The sequence below is a fragment of the Rhinatrema bivittatum genome, chromosome 1 (assembly GCF_901001135.1).
Source record: "Rhinatrema bivittatum chromosome 1, aRhiBiv1.1, whole genome shotgun sequence".
NCBI classification, from domain to species: domain Eukaryota; kingdom Metazoa; phylum Chordata; class Amphibia; order Gymnophiona; family Rhinatrematidae; genus Rhinatrema; species Rhinatrema bivittatum.
This window is the reverse complement of record NC_042615.1, coordinates 273,864,195-273,880,911: the sequence shown is the minus strand read 5'-3', so window position 1 is coordinate 273,880,911 and position 16,717 is coordinate 273,864,195. Positions and strand designations below refer to the sequence as shown.

General features: G+C 45.0%; 1 protein-coding gene across 1 annotated transcript in view; it reads left to right on the top strand.

Annotated features, from left to right (window-relative positions):
* CPXM1 (carboxypeptidase X, M14 family member 1) overlaps positions 1–16,717 on the top strand; it is a 186,056-nt gene that overhangs the window by 119,722 nt on the left and 49,617 nt on the right. Inside the window, exons 8-10 of the mRNA XM_029594938.1 lie at positions 3,366–3,489; positions 11,159–11,355; positions 12,519–12,698. Of these exons, the coding sequence (XP_029450798.1) occupies positions 3,366–3,489; positions 11,159–11,355; positions 12,519–12,698 (501 nt within the window). The remainder of the gene's footprint in view (positions 1–3,365; positions 3,490–11,158; positions 11,356–12,518; positions 12,699–16,717) is intronic.

Sequence of the window (16,717 nt, the reverse complement as noted above, 5' to 3'; positions counted from 1 at the left end):
GAGGAGTGGTGGTGACCTGATGCAAGGACACGCTGGCATTCTGTACTCAGTTTTTGGTGAAAAAGATTTTTGGTTGTAAGAACCAGGAGGAAGAGTTTTGCTGCCCCCTTCCTGCTTGAGGAGGAACATTAAGAGCTGTGCGTTCCTGAGAGGATCCCTCACATCCTCGGATTCAAGACAGAGAAAGAGAACAACGGAAAGAGAGCAAGAGAGACATTGGAGAACTGTAAGATCAAATTGAGACTTTTTAAGGACACCCACACTCTTTCTCGAATCCCGTGAGGGACGGGATCCCCTCTGGAACACACAGCTCTCCATGTTCCTTTCTGCAGGAAGGAAGAGTGCAGCCAAAATTCTTCCTCCTGGCTCTTCCAACAAAAAAATAATTTTCCCCAAACAGATCAAACCATACAGAAGGACTCTGCTGCAGGTCACCACCATTCCTCTGCTCTCTCAGGAGGTGGCAGAGGGGCAGGGAACCCCAGGGAGAGGCTTCTCCGTGACCTCTCCCCAAGCAGCACCCAGGGGTCTCGCAGTCTTTCTTACTGAGAAAATGTAAAAATCTCGAAAACAACCCGGATAACCACTTAGTAGCCAAGATATGGGCTGCCAAGATAGCTTGCCCAGGAACTGCAGGCAGGTGGTGCCTGAGTCCAAGGGTGGGTGAAAAAACCAACAGAGGTAAAAGCTCCAGATCTTCTCCAACACCAAAACCAAACTATACTGCACCCAGAGCTCTCAGAAGAGAACTGCTTTTATTACTTCCCAGGGGTACGGCCATCCCAGTTCCCTCAAAGAGAGGGACTGTACCAAATGGTACCTCTCCTCAGTGGCCAATCTGTCTGTCTTTCCCAACTAAAGGAGCTATCAGGGCAATATTAGGGTAATCCTTTTTAATGTATTTGTACTGTTTCCAAGGGCACACAAAAGTATTTATTTCTCTGGGAGAAAGTATTATTTCTCTGGGACTGTGTTAACTTTCAGTCGTCCTCTCTTGCTTGTCCTGAAGGCATGGGTTCTTTCTGCGGGGGTGAAGGCAGACCTTCATGGCCCAGATGGTGATGTGAATTCCTCCTAGAGTGTGTGTCTATCTCTGGTGATTTTTGTGATGCAGTGCTGTAGGGGCAGACAGGCTGGCTGCAGATGTGGGTGTTCAAAATGAATTTACTGATTTTTAATGTAAATAAATGTGCAATCAAGTTGTGTACTGTCCTTTATACAATCTGTGCTTTAGTTGGGGAATTTACACTTGGAACTTTGTATCCTCTTCCTCTGTGTGGTAGTCCTTTACCTCAGACTCTGAAATTTCACTAGGCACGCTTGTGCTGTGTTTGTATGTTGTTCCAGACATGTAGGGGACTCCTATGTGTGAGGGGATCCCCAAATCACGGAAAAATCCTAGCTTAGATCTAAATGTCCAGTTCTTTCTTCTCCTCAGCCTGTGTCCTGTGTCCCAAGGATGGAGATCCAGTTGTGGGTCTCCAAAACTTTTCCTTCTTCCCAAACTTTTGATGACTGTGACCTCTCTGAGGGAGAGATCTAAATATGAGAAGGAAACTGGCTTTCACAGCCCAGCTTCACAGAGAGGAGGATCAAAATCCTCCTTACCACACAAAAGGAAAAACCTCTTCAATGCCACAACTCTTACTCTGGGTCGATGCTATCACTGCAGCTCCTTCTCTGGTTTAGACAGGTGGCTCACAGTTCTTCACTTCCCTGGCCTCTAGATCCAGGGGATCCATCTAAAACCCTGCACCAAAAGGGTGCAGAGTTCACACCAGTCATTCTCACAGTATTACGCCCGTCGGTCGCAGATGGCTGCAACCACTCATGCTCACCTCTTTTTTCCCTGCACCGTCAATCCTAGGAAGGATGGTGGCATCAGCCAACCACCGCCAACCTCCCCGGCGTTCCTGGGATGGCGTGGGCACTGCCAACTGCCGTCTTGTCTCCGGAATCACCTAAGGCGCACACGCAAGGGCCTCCTTTGTACACGTCATGGCGGGAACCTCGGGGGCGTCCCCTCCCGATGATGTCAACTCGCTGCTGTACTTAAGCTGACTGGCCCATTGCTTCAACGAGTTAGCAAGGAGTTCCCTCGTTGCTGAATCCGCTCCATTCTTGGACTCCCGGTTCCAGATTGCTCTCTTGGCATGTGGACGCTCTGGGTACCTGCTCCTCGGGGGCTTTTCCGCGTTCCTGGCTATCTGTTCATCGGAGGGCCTTCCTGCCTTGGACGTCTATGTGACCCGCTTGTCAGGACACTCTCCTGGAACTACCTCTTGTGAGTACCTTACTACAGACTTCAACGATACCAACTTTACTGAAGGTTCTCTGCGGTGAACCCCGTGCCTCGGGCCACTACCGGTCCTCTTCAGTAGAAGTTGTTCCAGTATACCCTGTGCTGCAGGGTAATGTCGCACCAGCTACAGAATCCACTTCCGGGTTCCTGCACCTCAGACCATCTCTTCACCATCTATAATACAGACATCCTCGGCGTACCCCGCTCTGCGGGCCACTACCGGATCTTCACGTCAGTGGTATCACCTTGGGTATACCCCACTGCTCAGAACTGTACTTATTTGCATCTCCCGCTCTGCAGGCTCTGCTTTTCCTTCCTTCATAATAAAGTCTCTATCATACAGCTGTGTCCTACGCCACTGAGAGATTGCCTACCGACGGTGAGGCTCACAGGGCTCTTTCCTGTGGGCGGAGACATCTCTCATCTCGGCCCAGGGTTCACATCCTTACAAAAATATAACACACATAAATAGCAGATTCTTAACACAACCTCTATCAAAATTAAGACAGATCTTCGCAGACAGGGAGTGCAATGCTTGGAATCTCCTCAGGGACAAAAATATCGAGCAAGATGGGTAGGCCTCACTCAACAAAGGAGACCAAAAATAGCTTCTTATTCCTTGGATGCTTAACCAGAATGACCACACTAGTCCTATTCCTAGCCTCTCACCTAGTGGACTACAGAGATACCATTCACAGCCAGCATTAAGGAGAGGTGCTATATAGAAATGGTCTCTCCCACTAAGCTGAAAAACCTACGGCAGGGATCTAGGGTCATCTAGTGAGCAACCAAGGAGTCCACAAATTAGTAATGAACCTCAATGGGTCACTACATAAACATTTATTAATAAAAGTTTTCTGTTTATTGTAAACCGAGGCGATCTGTATCTCATATAGGAACCATGGTATATAAAAATAAATACATAAATAAATAAATAAAAGCAAAAAAAGAGTTGGGCTTATAACAGTTGCTGTTCTTTTTTGTTAATTTTTAATCCTAATTTGTACCTGACACCCTCCTGGTATGCTCCAACATCCTAAGCTTTCTGTTTTCCTTTCTACAGCTGATGAAGATGGTAAATGAGGAGTGTCCCAACATCACACGAGTATATAGCATTGGAAAGAGCTACCTGGGCCTGAAAATGTATGTCATGGAGATTTCGGACAATCCAGGACAGCATGAACTAGGTGAGTGTACTGTTTCAGGCACTATACGGTCAATATTGAGCAGCATTTAGCTGGGTGACTTGTGAGTTATCCAGCTAAATACTGACTCTTGAATAATTCTTCTACTTATCAGGCATTCTAGGGCGAAGAAGTTAGCCGGATAACTTATCTGGCTAATTCTGGTTGTGCCATAAAGTAGTCTTAAAGTTATCCAGATAAACTTCTTGCCTTCCCTGATTCTGCCAAGGTCTTTAGGGTCATATTTTACCCATCTCTCTTTTTCTTGTTTATCCTCATCTCCTTCTTCAGAAGTACAATATTCATAAGATTTGCTCTTTTCTAATCTTTGACCTCTAATCTTCAGGCAGTTTTTCTGTTCCATCTAAATTGCTAGTGTATCTCCTGGCCTAAACACCATAACAAAGAAGAACTATTACCCACTTCCCCTAATCTCTGAACTCTTTGACTGCATGTGAGGCATACAAGTCTTCCCCAACTCGGATCTCCGGGGAGCCTACAAGTTGATCAGGATCTGAGAGGGTGATGAATGGAAAACCACCTTTAATACCTATGACGGGCACTATAAGTGCTGCGCTGGAGGTGGACCCTTGGGCCGAGGTGGGGTTGGTGCTACCCGTAGGAGGGATCCTACAGGTCCCCACCATTGGCAGGCAGAGTGGGCTGAAGGATGGAGGCCGGCTGGCGCTTCAGCAGTACCAGCCCTCGTTCCCTGCAGGTTGAGCCTTTGGGTATCGGGGCGGGCTGGACTTAGGTGAGCCTCTGTATGTCGTCAGCGATGGAAGGATTGAGAGGTCAGCCCAGAGGCAGCAACAGTAAACTGGCAAAGTCTGTACTGGACGAGGCAAAGTCATGGAGACCCGGGCGCCAATAGAACCAAAGTCAGACAGAGGGCACCCGAGCAAGAACATACCGAAGCCTGAATAGGCCAAGTCCAGGAAGTAGACTGATGAAGCGTCATAGGGCAAGCTGGAGTCAGGGCCGACAGCAATCAGGAAGCAGTGGCAAGGAAAAGCTGAATTCTGGACAAGAAGAAAATCAATGGCATAGTCAGACAATGCAGAGGTCCGGGCTTGGAGAGAGTCAATAGCGTAGTCAAGTAATGCAGAGGTCTGGGCTTGGAGAGAGTCAATAGCTTAGTCAAGCAATGCAGAGGTCTGGGCTTGGAGAGAGTCAATAGCGTATCAAGCAATGCAGAGGTCCGGGCTTGGAGAGAGTCAACAATGTGGTCAGACAAAGCAGAGGTCCGGGCTTGGAGAGAGTCAACGACGTAGTCATGCAAAGCACAGGTCATGTCCGAGAAGGCAGTCCAAATGAAGGTTAGGAATCAGGAACGCAGGAACGAGGAAACCAGGAACAGGAGTCAATGAGAATCAGGAACCAGGAATGAGGTAGAATCACCAGGAGGCAGCGAGTACACGACCAGCGTGGAGACCTGTTGCAAAGGCAATCCTTAGGAGCGGAGCCCGGGCTTAAGTACCAGGGTTCCGCTGACCTCATAATCCGGGGCCATGGCCAAGTTCCCACCACAAGCCCTTCATAAGGCTCAGTGAGAGTCCCTAGGGAGGGGCGCGGCGCTGGATTGCGGCGTCTCTCCGTGGGCCACTCGGAGAGGCCCGATGCAGAGCACAGGGATCTGCAGCTGTGACTGAGGCACTGGGGGTGGCCGAGGATGGATCCGGTGGCCGACTGCCGCCAGAGATGAGGAACCAGGTACTGGATTCATCTGAGAGAGGTGAGGGGGCCAGGCCGCAGGTCTGCCGCTGCTGGCACGTGTAACAATGAATATCTGGTAATGCCCTTTTGGGTTGTGTAATGCCCCCATGGTTTTCCAGTCAATGGTGAATGAGATCTTTAGAGACCTTCCCTATTCCTACATTGTCATGTTCTCTAAATCTCTCACCGAGCACTTTGACCATGTGAAACCGGTCCTGCAGAAACTCCGTGATCACCATCTCCACGCTAAGCTGGAAAAGTTCGACTTTGAGCAAGTGGAGCTCCCCTTTTTAGGGTATATTATTTTGTGCCAAGGCCTCAAGATGGATCTTGCTAAACAGAAAGCCATCATGGAGTGGCCTTGACCCATTGGTCTCAAGATGTTGCAATGATTTTTAGGGTTTTTCAACTACTACAAGCAGTTTATCCTCAATTACTCTTCATTGGCAGTCCCCTAACAGCCCTAACCAGGAAAGGAGCCGACACCAGGAATTGGTCAGCAGATGCCACCTGAGCCTTTCAACAACTCAAGGAATGGTTCTCTTGGGACCGTGCCTTAATCACCCAGACCCATCAAGACCATTCATTGTGGAGGTAGATGCATCCACCCTGGGAGTGGGCATTGTCCTCCTCCAGCATAACCATGATGACACTCTTGTGACCTGTTCTTACTTCTCTAGGAAATTCTCCCCAGCAGAGAAAAACTACACTATAGGAGACCACGAGCTGCTTGTGGTCAAATTGGTGCTGGGGAATGGCGTCACTTGCTGGAAGGAGCCAAGCTTCCCATAACCATTTATACGAACCATAAGAATCGTGAACACCTGGCACAAGCGCAGAGACTGAACCCCAGACAAGCACAATGGTCCTTGTTTTTTAACAGGTTCAACTTCAAGCTATGCTACCACTCTGCTGACAAGAACCATCGAGCCGATGCACTATCCCAATCCTTCAATACGGAAGGCATACTGAAGCTGCTTCAGCCCATCCTCGACCCAGCCAAGATTGTACCTGCAGCCACCTTCATGGTTCCACCTGGTAAAACCGTGGTTCCCCAACGTTTACGACAAAAGTTTCTAGAATGGGCCCATGACATTGTCTCTCAGGGCATCCCAGTGTCACTCGCACCCTGGAACCCATCATGCACCATTACTGATGGCCTTGCTTAAAGAATGACATTCAGTGTTATGTGGGCTCCTGCTCTACTTGGGCCATGCGGAAGAGTGACAGAGCCCGACTGTGTGGGCTCTTAAATTGCTGCAGACTCCCAAGGAACACTGGACCCAAGTGGCCACTGATTTTATCTGCGATCTGCCTCCTTCAAATGACCACACCACCATATGGGTGACCATGATAGGTTTTCAAAAATGGCACATTTTGTTCCTTTCACTGGACTCCTGTCCACACCCAAACTCGCTTAGCTCTTCACTCAGCATATATTCAGAATCCATGGACTTCCTCTCCACATTCTTTAGGATCAGCGGATCCAATTCACTATGAATTTCTGGAAGGTTTCTGCCAGAAATTTGGAATTGTCACAGACTACACTTCTGCCTATCACCCTCAGAGCAAAGGCCAGACCGAGAGAGTCAGCCAAAGCCTCAAAGCTGTTCTGCGCCTGTATGTAAATCAGAGACAAGACAACAGGGCCTCCTTACTTCCATGGGCCAAATTCACCCATAACAATAAGGTCAGCAGCTTCATTGGATTGTCACCATTTTACATCATCTTTGGGTGCCACCCATGAACCCCGCGACCTGGTAGAACAAGAGATCCAGGATCTATAAGTAAAGACTCACCAACTCATTGACGAAGCTGCACGATGTACTAAAGCCCAAGCCAACAAGAAAGGGTACCTGGAAACTACTCTCCAGCTTGACATGTTGGTATGGCTCAGTATTAAAAATCTGAGGCTTAAAATACCATCCGCAAAATTTGTGCTCCAATTGATGGGGCCCAGTCACTTTATAAACTCAAGCTTCCTGCATCGCCATGATTACATGATGTCTTTCACGTCTCCTTGTTAAATCCTGCAATCCTGACCTGGCCAGGCAGTACACCACCCCAAAAGCCTGAACTCACTCTGGAAGAGGATACCCAGTTTGAAGTAGAAGAAATTCTTGATTCCCGCAGGGTAGAAAACAAGTTACATTATCTCATTTCCTGGAAAAACTATGGAAATGAGGAGAATTCATGGGCGCGTGCCACCAATCTGCAGGCTCCTCAGCTGATGGTGGAATTCCACCGTAGGTTCCCCTTGAAACCCAGCCCCAGAAGACTGGGGAGGGGGCTTTGGAGGAGGGGTACTGTTGAGCCCTTCACCTCTGATCCGAAACAACTCCAGCATACTCTCTGGCAGCATGTTGTTCCAAGGATCTGGGATAGAACTTCCTGTAAACTTGGACTTCCTTTATAGGTTCCCTAACCGGGACTTCCTGTGGCGCTAGCTGATGATATCACATCCTCCATGAGTATTTAAGGAACTCCTTTGCAACCAGCCAGCGCCTCAGCAACAGGTCTCCTGGTGCTCTTGTGTTCCAGTGCATGTTGCTATCCTTGTCTTGTGCTTTCCATGTGCCTTGTTCCTTGTTCCTTGTCTTGTCCAAGCCTCTTCCGTGCTCTGTTCCTTGTCCAGTTCCTTGCCTGTTCATCCTTGTTCCTAGCCCTGCTTGTTCCCTTCCTTACTTATCCTGTTGGCCATGTTTGTCCTGTTTGTCTCAGAATGTATACCTGGATTCTGACCCTGGCCTGGCCCCTGAACTCTGTCGTCTGTAAGTTTAATGTTGTACGGTGTAAGGCTTCTTTTTGTTGCATATGAAGCATGTGATACTATCAACTGCATTGACAGCAATGGCCAAGTTTATGACTGTTGGCACCACTGGTAATATCTAATATAACCAACCAAAGGCCAAGCAAGAAAAGGGTTAAACAAAATACCTGAGTTGTTTAATAAGGCACAATGACATTTAGGCACAATGTAGTCAAATCTGCCTTTCTTATCTCATTTCAGTGTCTCAACTTGTTGAGTTTCTATCTCTCCTTTACCTACCTCTCACCTTAAACTTCACTCTGAGGGTGATCCGCTAACAGGAAGGTAATCTCCCTGCTATCCCTCACCTGCATACACTTCAGTGGCATCACCCCTTTCATTTGTCGGGAAGTCACAAAAGTCTCACTCAATAATACTTCAATAAGTTGAAGGCTAAACCCTTGTCAAATGGGGAAAGAGAAACCTTCAGATTATTTGCGCAACTGTAAACCATTCAACTGACTTATCTCCAGTTGTGCACCGAAGCCTGCCTCCAGCACATGCCTCACCTATGGCCCATAGAGGCAAGGCCTGTCTGACAGGCCTAGGAATGTTCGGTGTTTGACTAGCTGACATTAGCCCCAGTTTTGCAGTGTTTCACCTTTTAGTCCTGGATTGAAGCCCCCAGATATTGCTCACAAGTCTCAAACTTGTGTGAATTCAACCCCCTCTGTGTTTCTTTCAGTGCCACAGTTCTATATTGTAAAAATAAGACTTCCACGTTCCAACTAGGAGTCTGCTGTATGCTTCTCCAACTAAAATTAATTTCCAACATACTATGAATATTACATAATAACAATGGAATAGAGCATGAAGTCTGGAATGTGAATGTATTCTTTGCTACCATCATGTCACTAGACATTTACCATCCTGCTGTTTAATATCATCTCCAAAATACACCTTAATCTTTCTTTCCCATTTTCTCTGATCAGCACCTGGAGAAAATTATTTGAATTAAACCAAGACAATACCTTAAGGCCTGAAAGTCATAGAGCTGACTTGAGGCCCCTATTGATTATTAATATCACCATATTCCACCAAGGGGACAGACATGGTATCCTCTTACAGGAGCCTGTTGACAAGTACAAAGTGGACTCACGCTGAACTGTCATTCTCCTCCCATTTGCTCAATAAGCAAACTTTAGTATAGGCGTTTGCATCACATGCTGGTCATTAGCCATGTGAATTCTTTGCAGGGTGGTAACCTTTTATTAGACCAACATGCTGTGCATGACCATTCAAGAGCACATATGCCTCTTTATTTATTTATTTGTTTGTTTGTTTTAATTTACATTTTTTATAATCCACATCTTCCAAAATATGTCCACTGCAGAATACAACAACCATTCATAATTTTAAAAATGTACAAACAATATTAAAATTGAAAAATATAAAACATCAAAGGACTAGCAATATAAAATTTTGCATCACACAAATACACTTCCTTAAAATATAGTGAGGTAGATATTGAAAGGAAAACAGCTAAGTAAGTTCATCAGATAAAACTTATTCAGCCCTATCTACACCCCCTCCACCTTTATTCCCAAAGTTACGCCTGCTCAAGGCAGGTCTAGCTCGTGCACACGGCCGGCTGCCGGCGTGCCAGGTTCCGGGTCCAGGGGCTGGTCTGGAGGCCGCGGTCACGCCCCCAGAATGCCCCCGGGCCGGAACCACGCCCACAGCCACGCCCCCAGAACGCCCCCGTATGACGCACTGCCGTGGCACGGCCCCCAACACTCCCCGACACACACCCCAGGAAAGCCCTGGGACTTATGCGCATCCCAGGGCTTGCGCGCACCACTGAGCCTATGCAAAATAGGCTCAGTGGTGCGCGCAGGGGGGGTTTGGGGTAGGTTTTCAGGGGTTACGTGCGTAACGTATGCACATAACCCTTTGAAAATCTACTCCTAAATGATTACTTTTTATTTTTTTACAGCCAATATTCAGTGAGCCGGCCAAGGGCAAAGTTACCCGATTAACTTTATCTGGGTAACTTTAGCCAAGCATATTCAGCGGGAGATTTGTCCCGCTGAATATATTTGGCTAAAGTTATCTGATTAACTTAACCCGAATAACTTTGCTGCTGGCTGGGTTGCTGAATATTGTTGGCCTGTGAGTTCTTTTCCGGTTCCAGTCTGAAGATGACTAATGAAGTCGCCTTGCTCTGAGCCTCTTCAATTATTCCAACTGTTGTGTCACAGATTACATTTTCTGGGAATGAGTCGTTTTTGAAGAAATATAAACTGCTTGAAATGGAAGCGGTAAAGTTTCCCTTTGAAAACTGTTTTGCATTTCACCAAATTTGTTTCTAATAATCCCAAGCCAGAAATAGATTCAGCACAAGGGCAATTAATACCCAGACATTCTTCAACTGGGTACAGTACTGAAGCCTCTCTACTAGTCTGACATTAGTCAGACTGTCTTTAGTAACCACAGGCTTTAAGAAAGATCAAGTAGGGTTCATGCCAGTAACCACAGGCTTAAGTGTTTCCATTTCTCCCATCTTCTTCTTTAGAAGAGTCTAGATCACCAACCAAAGCAGAAATAGTCTTAGCATCATTCTCCAAGGATCCACTTTGTGCTCTTAAACATCCGCAATATACAGGAGTCTCAATAGTAGAAGTTCATCTGTTATGCAGTTATAGGTTAATTGTTCCTCTTTGCACTTTAGAACAGTACATACAGGACAGAGCTTTCTTTTAAGCGGGTAAATGTGAATTGGTTATTTACTCTTTCGGAAATTAGAAGGACTAAGGGGCACTCCTTGAAGTTAGCATGTAGCACATTTAAAACTAAACAGAGAAAATTATTTTTCACGCAACGCACAATTAAACTCTGGAATTTGTTGCTAGGGGATGTGGTTAGTGCAGTTAGTGTAGCTAGGTTTAAAAAAGGTTTGGATACAGTCTTGGAGGAGAAGTCCATTACCTGCTATTAATCAAGCTGACTTAGAAATAACCTTCTATTACTAGCATCAGTAGCATGAGATAGACTTAGTTTTTGGGTACTTGCCAAGTACTTGTAGCCTGGATTGGCCACTGTTGGAAACAGGATACTGGGCTTGATGGACCCTTGGTCTGACCCAGTATTCCAGCTCTTTACCTCTGTTCCTTTCCCTGTAGCTGTTTCTAGTCTCTTGTATTGCAGGCGAGCCGGAGTTCCGTTACGTGGCAGGCATGCACGGGAATGAGGTTGTAGGCCGGGAGCTGCTACTGAACCTGATGCAGTACATGTGCCAAGAGTACAACAAGGGGAACCCACGCATTGTGCAGTTGGTGACGGAGACACGCATCCATCTGTTGCCTTCCATGAACCCGGATGGATATGAGCAGGCCTATAAACTGGTAGGCAATTTACCTTGCCTGGTTTTTCAAAGCAATGTCTTGAAATAGTGCTGTCAGTGCCTTACTACTGACAAATCTTGTAGCTAAAACAGCCCTGTTCCAAGGAGCTTATTAACATAGGTTTGAATAAGATAAAGTTAAATAACTTTCTCAAGATCACTTGGTGTGGATGGAAGTAATCAAATTGGTGTCTTCAGATATGAAATTCTGTGCTCCAGTGCCATGAGCTGTTCTGGTATTTCTGGCATAGTATCTCATCCTGGCTACTTTACAGAACACCTTTGACCTCACATCGGTCCCACGTGTTTTAGTTTCTTCACTCAGTGTGCTGCTCCAGTACTAATGACAGCCATCTGAACTTGCCGCTAAACCTGCTTTCTGTGATTTCCAATGGTTCTAGAAGAGTCCCCATAGACCTGTGGGAAGTATAAGAACACATCTTATAAACTAGAACCTTTGCCTTCCTGGCATGAAACTTTGCATGTGTGAGTGAATGGGAGATCAAAGGAGGGAAGAGGCAGAGAAGAAAAAACAAAAAACTGAATTAGTGTGTGTGCGTGGAGGGGAAATCAGTTAGAGGAGAGAGCAAGAATGAGTGTGAAGAGGCAATGAGAGGAGAGAGCAAGAGTGAGCGTGTGTGTGTGAGAGAGAGAGAAAGAGAGAGAGGAGCAAGCAAAGAGATAACTCTGGCTGCTCTAAATGTGTAGATAATGTTGCCCGAATGAAGGGGGATATTTTCAATGAGCCCGATTTATGTGGTTATAAGTCAGTTTTGTTCACATAAATCTTTTGAATATGGACCTTATTATGAAAACTACAAATTCATATACATGAAATACATGAAGAAATATTTTAAAAGAAAGCAAAGCATGTTTAATATTTTCATGGATAAATAAGAAGAGGAAAGGGATGGGTAAGTAAGAGAGAGGGAGACAGATACTGAGTAGGTAAGTTTGGGGATGTAACAGATAAAAAAAGAGAGGAGAAAACAGCCATGAAATGATGTAAAAGTAACAATTAAGTGAGAGACTCAAATTGTGGAAAAAAGAGAAAGACAGGGAAAGATGTCAGTAGGAGGGAACAGAAAATTTAGAGAATGTGAAAGAGAAAAAACAAATATAGAAATCTTTTTTTCTCTTGCATTGTTTGTTTTCTTCCTCCAGGGATCAGAGTTGTCAGGATGGGCTGTTGGCCGCTGGACCTACTTTGGACATGACCTGAATCACAACTTTGCAGATCTAAACACCCCTCTGTGGGATGCTGAAGATAATGAATTGATCCCGGAAAAATTCCCGAACCACTACATTCCCATCCCAGAATATTACATCTTCCCCAACGCAACGGTCAGTCAGAACTATATTTTCATCTCCAAATATAATCGTGACACATCTGTTGTCCTGAAATCATGCACCTCTGCTGCACTCGGAGGGTAAGACAAGACTGAGTGTCTTCGGTATCCTGAGAAGTTTAATTATGGGACAATGATCCATTCCACATCCTAAGGAAGTAATGGTTAACTTTGGTACTTGAGTGCTAAAAAAAAGTTCTGCTTTACTGGGTAGCCAAAATATAAAAAAAATAACCTGCTTCTGAGCTCAAATGTATGCAAACATATCTCATGAATATTCATTGTGGAAATCCTGAAAACCAGACCTGTTTGGGGCTTTTGAGGATCAGAGTTCACCATCACTGCCCTAAGGGCATTATCACCTTGTTGAGGTGGACCTGGGGTGATGAAACTATTTTCCTTGCATTATTTTCTCTTTATATCCTGTCAGATTTTTAACAGAAAGCTGTGTCCTCTTCATATTATTTATTATATTATTTCAAAACCAAGAAGGGAAAAGAAAAAATGGCAATAACTGACTGAATTCACAACACTTTCAAAAATTGCTAAAGCTGCTTGCTACCTGGGTTCACTGTAGAATTGTTTTTAAATTCCTCTTTTTGACGTTTAAAGTTTTATCCATGGGAAAGCCAGATTGCTACCTTCACCTAAAGAAATTAATTTAGAAGGAATAAGACAATCATCTTTTCAGTATCAGATCCCATTAGTCTGGAATTCATTAGTCGTCTTGAAAGTAATTTTGTAAAATTTAGGAAAGTGGTGAAATCCTGACTGTTTACTAATGTATTCGATTATCAGCTTCTTAGCTGCTGTTAGTTTCTATATGCTGCTTTAATTAATTAATTTATTTATTTATTTATTAATCTTTATATTCCGACATTCATGTACACACATCACATCAGTTTACAGTTGCTTATTATTTTACGATTTAATTTGTGAGATTATATCTTTTTAAATATACTACTGTACACTGTTTTGAAATTTTGGTGAACATCAGTACAGCAAAATAAAAATTACCATTACCATAGTAATAACAAGCATAAAGATCAGTATATGATGACAAATGTCTTTGTGCTACTTAGCAACTTAGTAGAGGATGGCCGATAAAGATCGACTGACCCATCCAATCTGCCCATCTGTCTGTGTCCACGCTGTAAGAATACATCACAGATGTCAGTTATACAGCGTGACTTTTAGGTCACACAGGGGGATTGATGACTAAACAATGGCATAAAAATATTCCTGTTCATATGCTGATCTTTATGCTTTTTAGGATGACCCCTTTAGAAATTTTTGAATAGTGTTGTGACACATTTGTTAATTTAGTTAGCTGCCTCCAACCATTTTATTTTCCATTGTTTGATTTATGGGTGATTCGCTTCCTCAGTGATTTTTCTTGATATTTCAAAAGCATACACAACACTCAGCAATATGCATCCTCTTTTTAGTCGTTTTGAAACTCCGCAATGTCCCTGCAATTGCAGGAACAGCAACGTTTGGAAGTCTGACAAATGACCGCATATGGAATTGGATTCGGTTGGTTCATGTAGTATGTGATAAAATTTGTGACAACTAACATGGACCAACCAAATCATGTTAGTGTGGGTAGTCTGTGACTCTCTAGATAACATGGCTGATCCCAAGGGCTCCAGGGAATTGCCAAGCAAAATTCTTAATTGCTATAGGAGTGCTTTCAGTTTGTGTGCTATTGAAGGATTAAATGGTACACAGAAGGTGCAGTTTACCTTTAAATTCTATACCGCTGGTCTGAAAGAGGTGAACTATAAGAACTTTTAAATAAATAGATAAATAAATATCTGAGTCTTGTAAAAGAACTACAGTAACTGCTGATAAAGGCCAATGCCTTTGATGACCCATTGGGGGTGCTACAGTTATGCAGTTTAAATATTCCATTTTATAACATTGCACTTTTGGCAGGACAGTTGTGTGGTGGAAGAAACATTATATTCGGAGGTATATGCAGTGCTCTGATAAAGACAATTCTGTCTCAGTGGCAGTGCTGTGCACTGTCCTGCAGAGGACCAAGGTTCAGTTTCCAGATCAGATCTCTTGTCTGGGGATTGAGATGCTGCAGAGGTTGCACTTATAGCCCCTGAGATACAGAAAGCCCTGGCCATTACACATCAATGCTATTTAGTAACCGGATTTAGGGCCTATGATTGCAAGGTTCTGGAAATAGCCCTGATACGTGACCTCTGGCTAAGGACTGGGCTAGGTGAATTTGGAGGGGATACAAAACAAAAGGGGAAAAATCCCAGGTAGCTGCAAATGAAGACTGATTGTGCTATATGTGAGCCCTCGATCCAATTGAGCTGGAAGCCCAAAGGAGCAGGAGGAAACTGATAGGCCTCCAAAAAAACAAAAAAGACACAGTTCAGGTGCAGCCAAAACAGTGACAGAATTCAAATACCCTTGGGTCAGAAAGGTCAGGGAGGAGGGAGATGACAGGAGAACAAGCAAGACCTGTGGTGATACTGTTGGCAGGGGCAACTGGACAGATTGAGCAAACCTAGATGTCAAACAGGATGTTATGCTCAAGAGGTCAAGAGGAGGTGGTGAAGACAAAACAGTGAAGGAAGTCAAAGGGGCATGGGATAAATACTGTGGATCCCAAAAGGCTAGAGGATGGAATTAAAGAATAGAGCGCATGGGGATAACTGAGGGTAACTTGCTGGTGTGGCAGTTGCTACCCTTAACAAATAACAGTATCGAGGCTTAATGCAACTCTATCATTGCTCTCTGCTTCAACAGCAGTGGGAAAAGAGGAATTGGATTCAGCAGCTCCCAAAGAGGGCCCCGACCTTTATGGTTTGGGGAACAAATAAACATGGGGGTAACTTGCTGAGGCGGCGTTTACTACCCTTAATCATTAAGCCTGATACTTTTGATGCAGCTCCATCATTGCTCTCTGCTTCCATGGCAAGGATCAGGGAAAATTAAACTCGGACAGCAATCGAGGGCCCTGAGTTTTACAGTCTGGAAAACTGATAAACATGGAGGTAACGTGCCCAGTGCAGCAGATACTGGCATAAGCTTGCCGGGCTGACTGAGTGGCTCATTTGGTCCTTTTCTGCCATCATTTCTATGTTTCTATATTTCCAGGTCAGTATTCAGGAATGAAGAAGCACTATATATAGGCACATTGCAGTGTTTGTGCTGTGATATCATGTACATTTTATCTGTTGTGCACTGCTTTGTGCAGCTTCATTGGGGACACAATATAAAAACTGAGATGGTAACTTTAAAATGAGTGCGCAGATGCAAATACACAGGAGTTTCAAATCATGTGCGCAATTGCCCGTGCAAGATTTAAAATAAGCCAAAGCCCAAATTTTAAAAGCCTAGCGTGCGCAAAAACTAGGAGATATGCATGTGGCTGAGCGCATTTTAAAAATGGCCTGGCTACGCACATTTCCCCTAATACGCATGGATGTGCCGGGCTCCTTGAAAGGAATGGGTCAGGGGCGGGACGGGGCGGGACAGGGGCCGACTGGGACAGCGACCATTAAGCCCTGTCCTGGGAAAGTGCGCGCCGGCAGCCGGCCGGCACACAGAACTTACTTCATCTGTTCAGATGAAGTAAGTTCCAAAATTTAAACAAAAAGGTAGGAAAAGGGGTTTTAGGGGTCGGGGAGGAGAGGGGAAAAGGGAGGCAGAGAAGGAAGGGGGTTAGGAAAGTTCCCTCCCACCCGCTCCTTGATTGGAGCAGACTAGGAGGGAACTGGGGGTAGGCCCGATCGCGTTGCCGTGCATATTTTTAAAAAAAATCCCCACCCCCCTGTGCACATGAGATGCCACCTGCCCGCACACATGCATGCCGATATAATCATATTTTATAACATGCACGTGCCGATGCGTGCATGTTATAAAATCGCTGTGTCCATGTGCGCGCGCCCAGAACCCCGCTTCTAATTTTAAGTGGTTACATGAGCAAAGGTACAGACTTGAATTTTTGGGACTGTCAGTGAACGACAAAGTAGTTAATAGGAAATA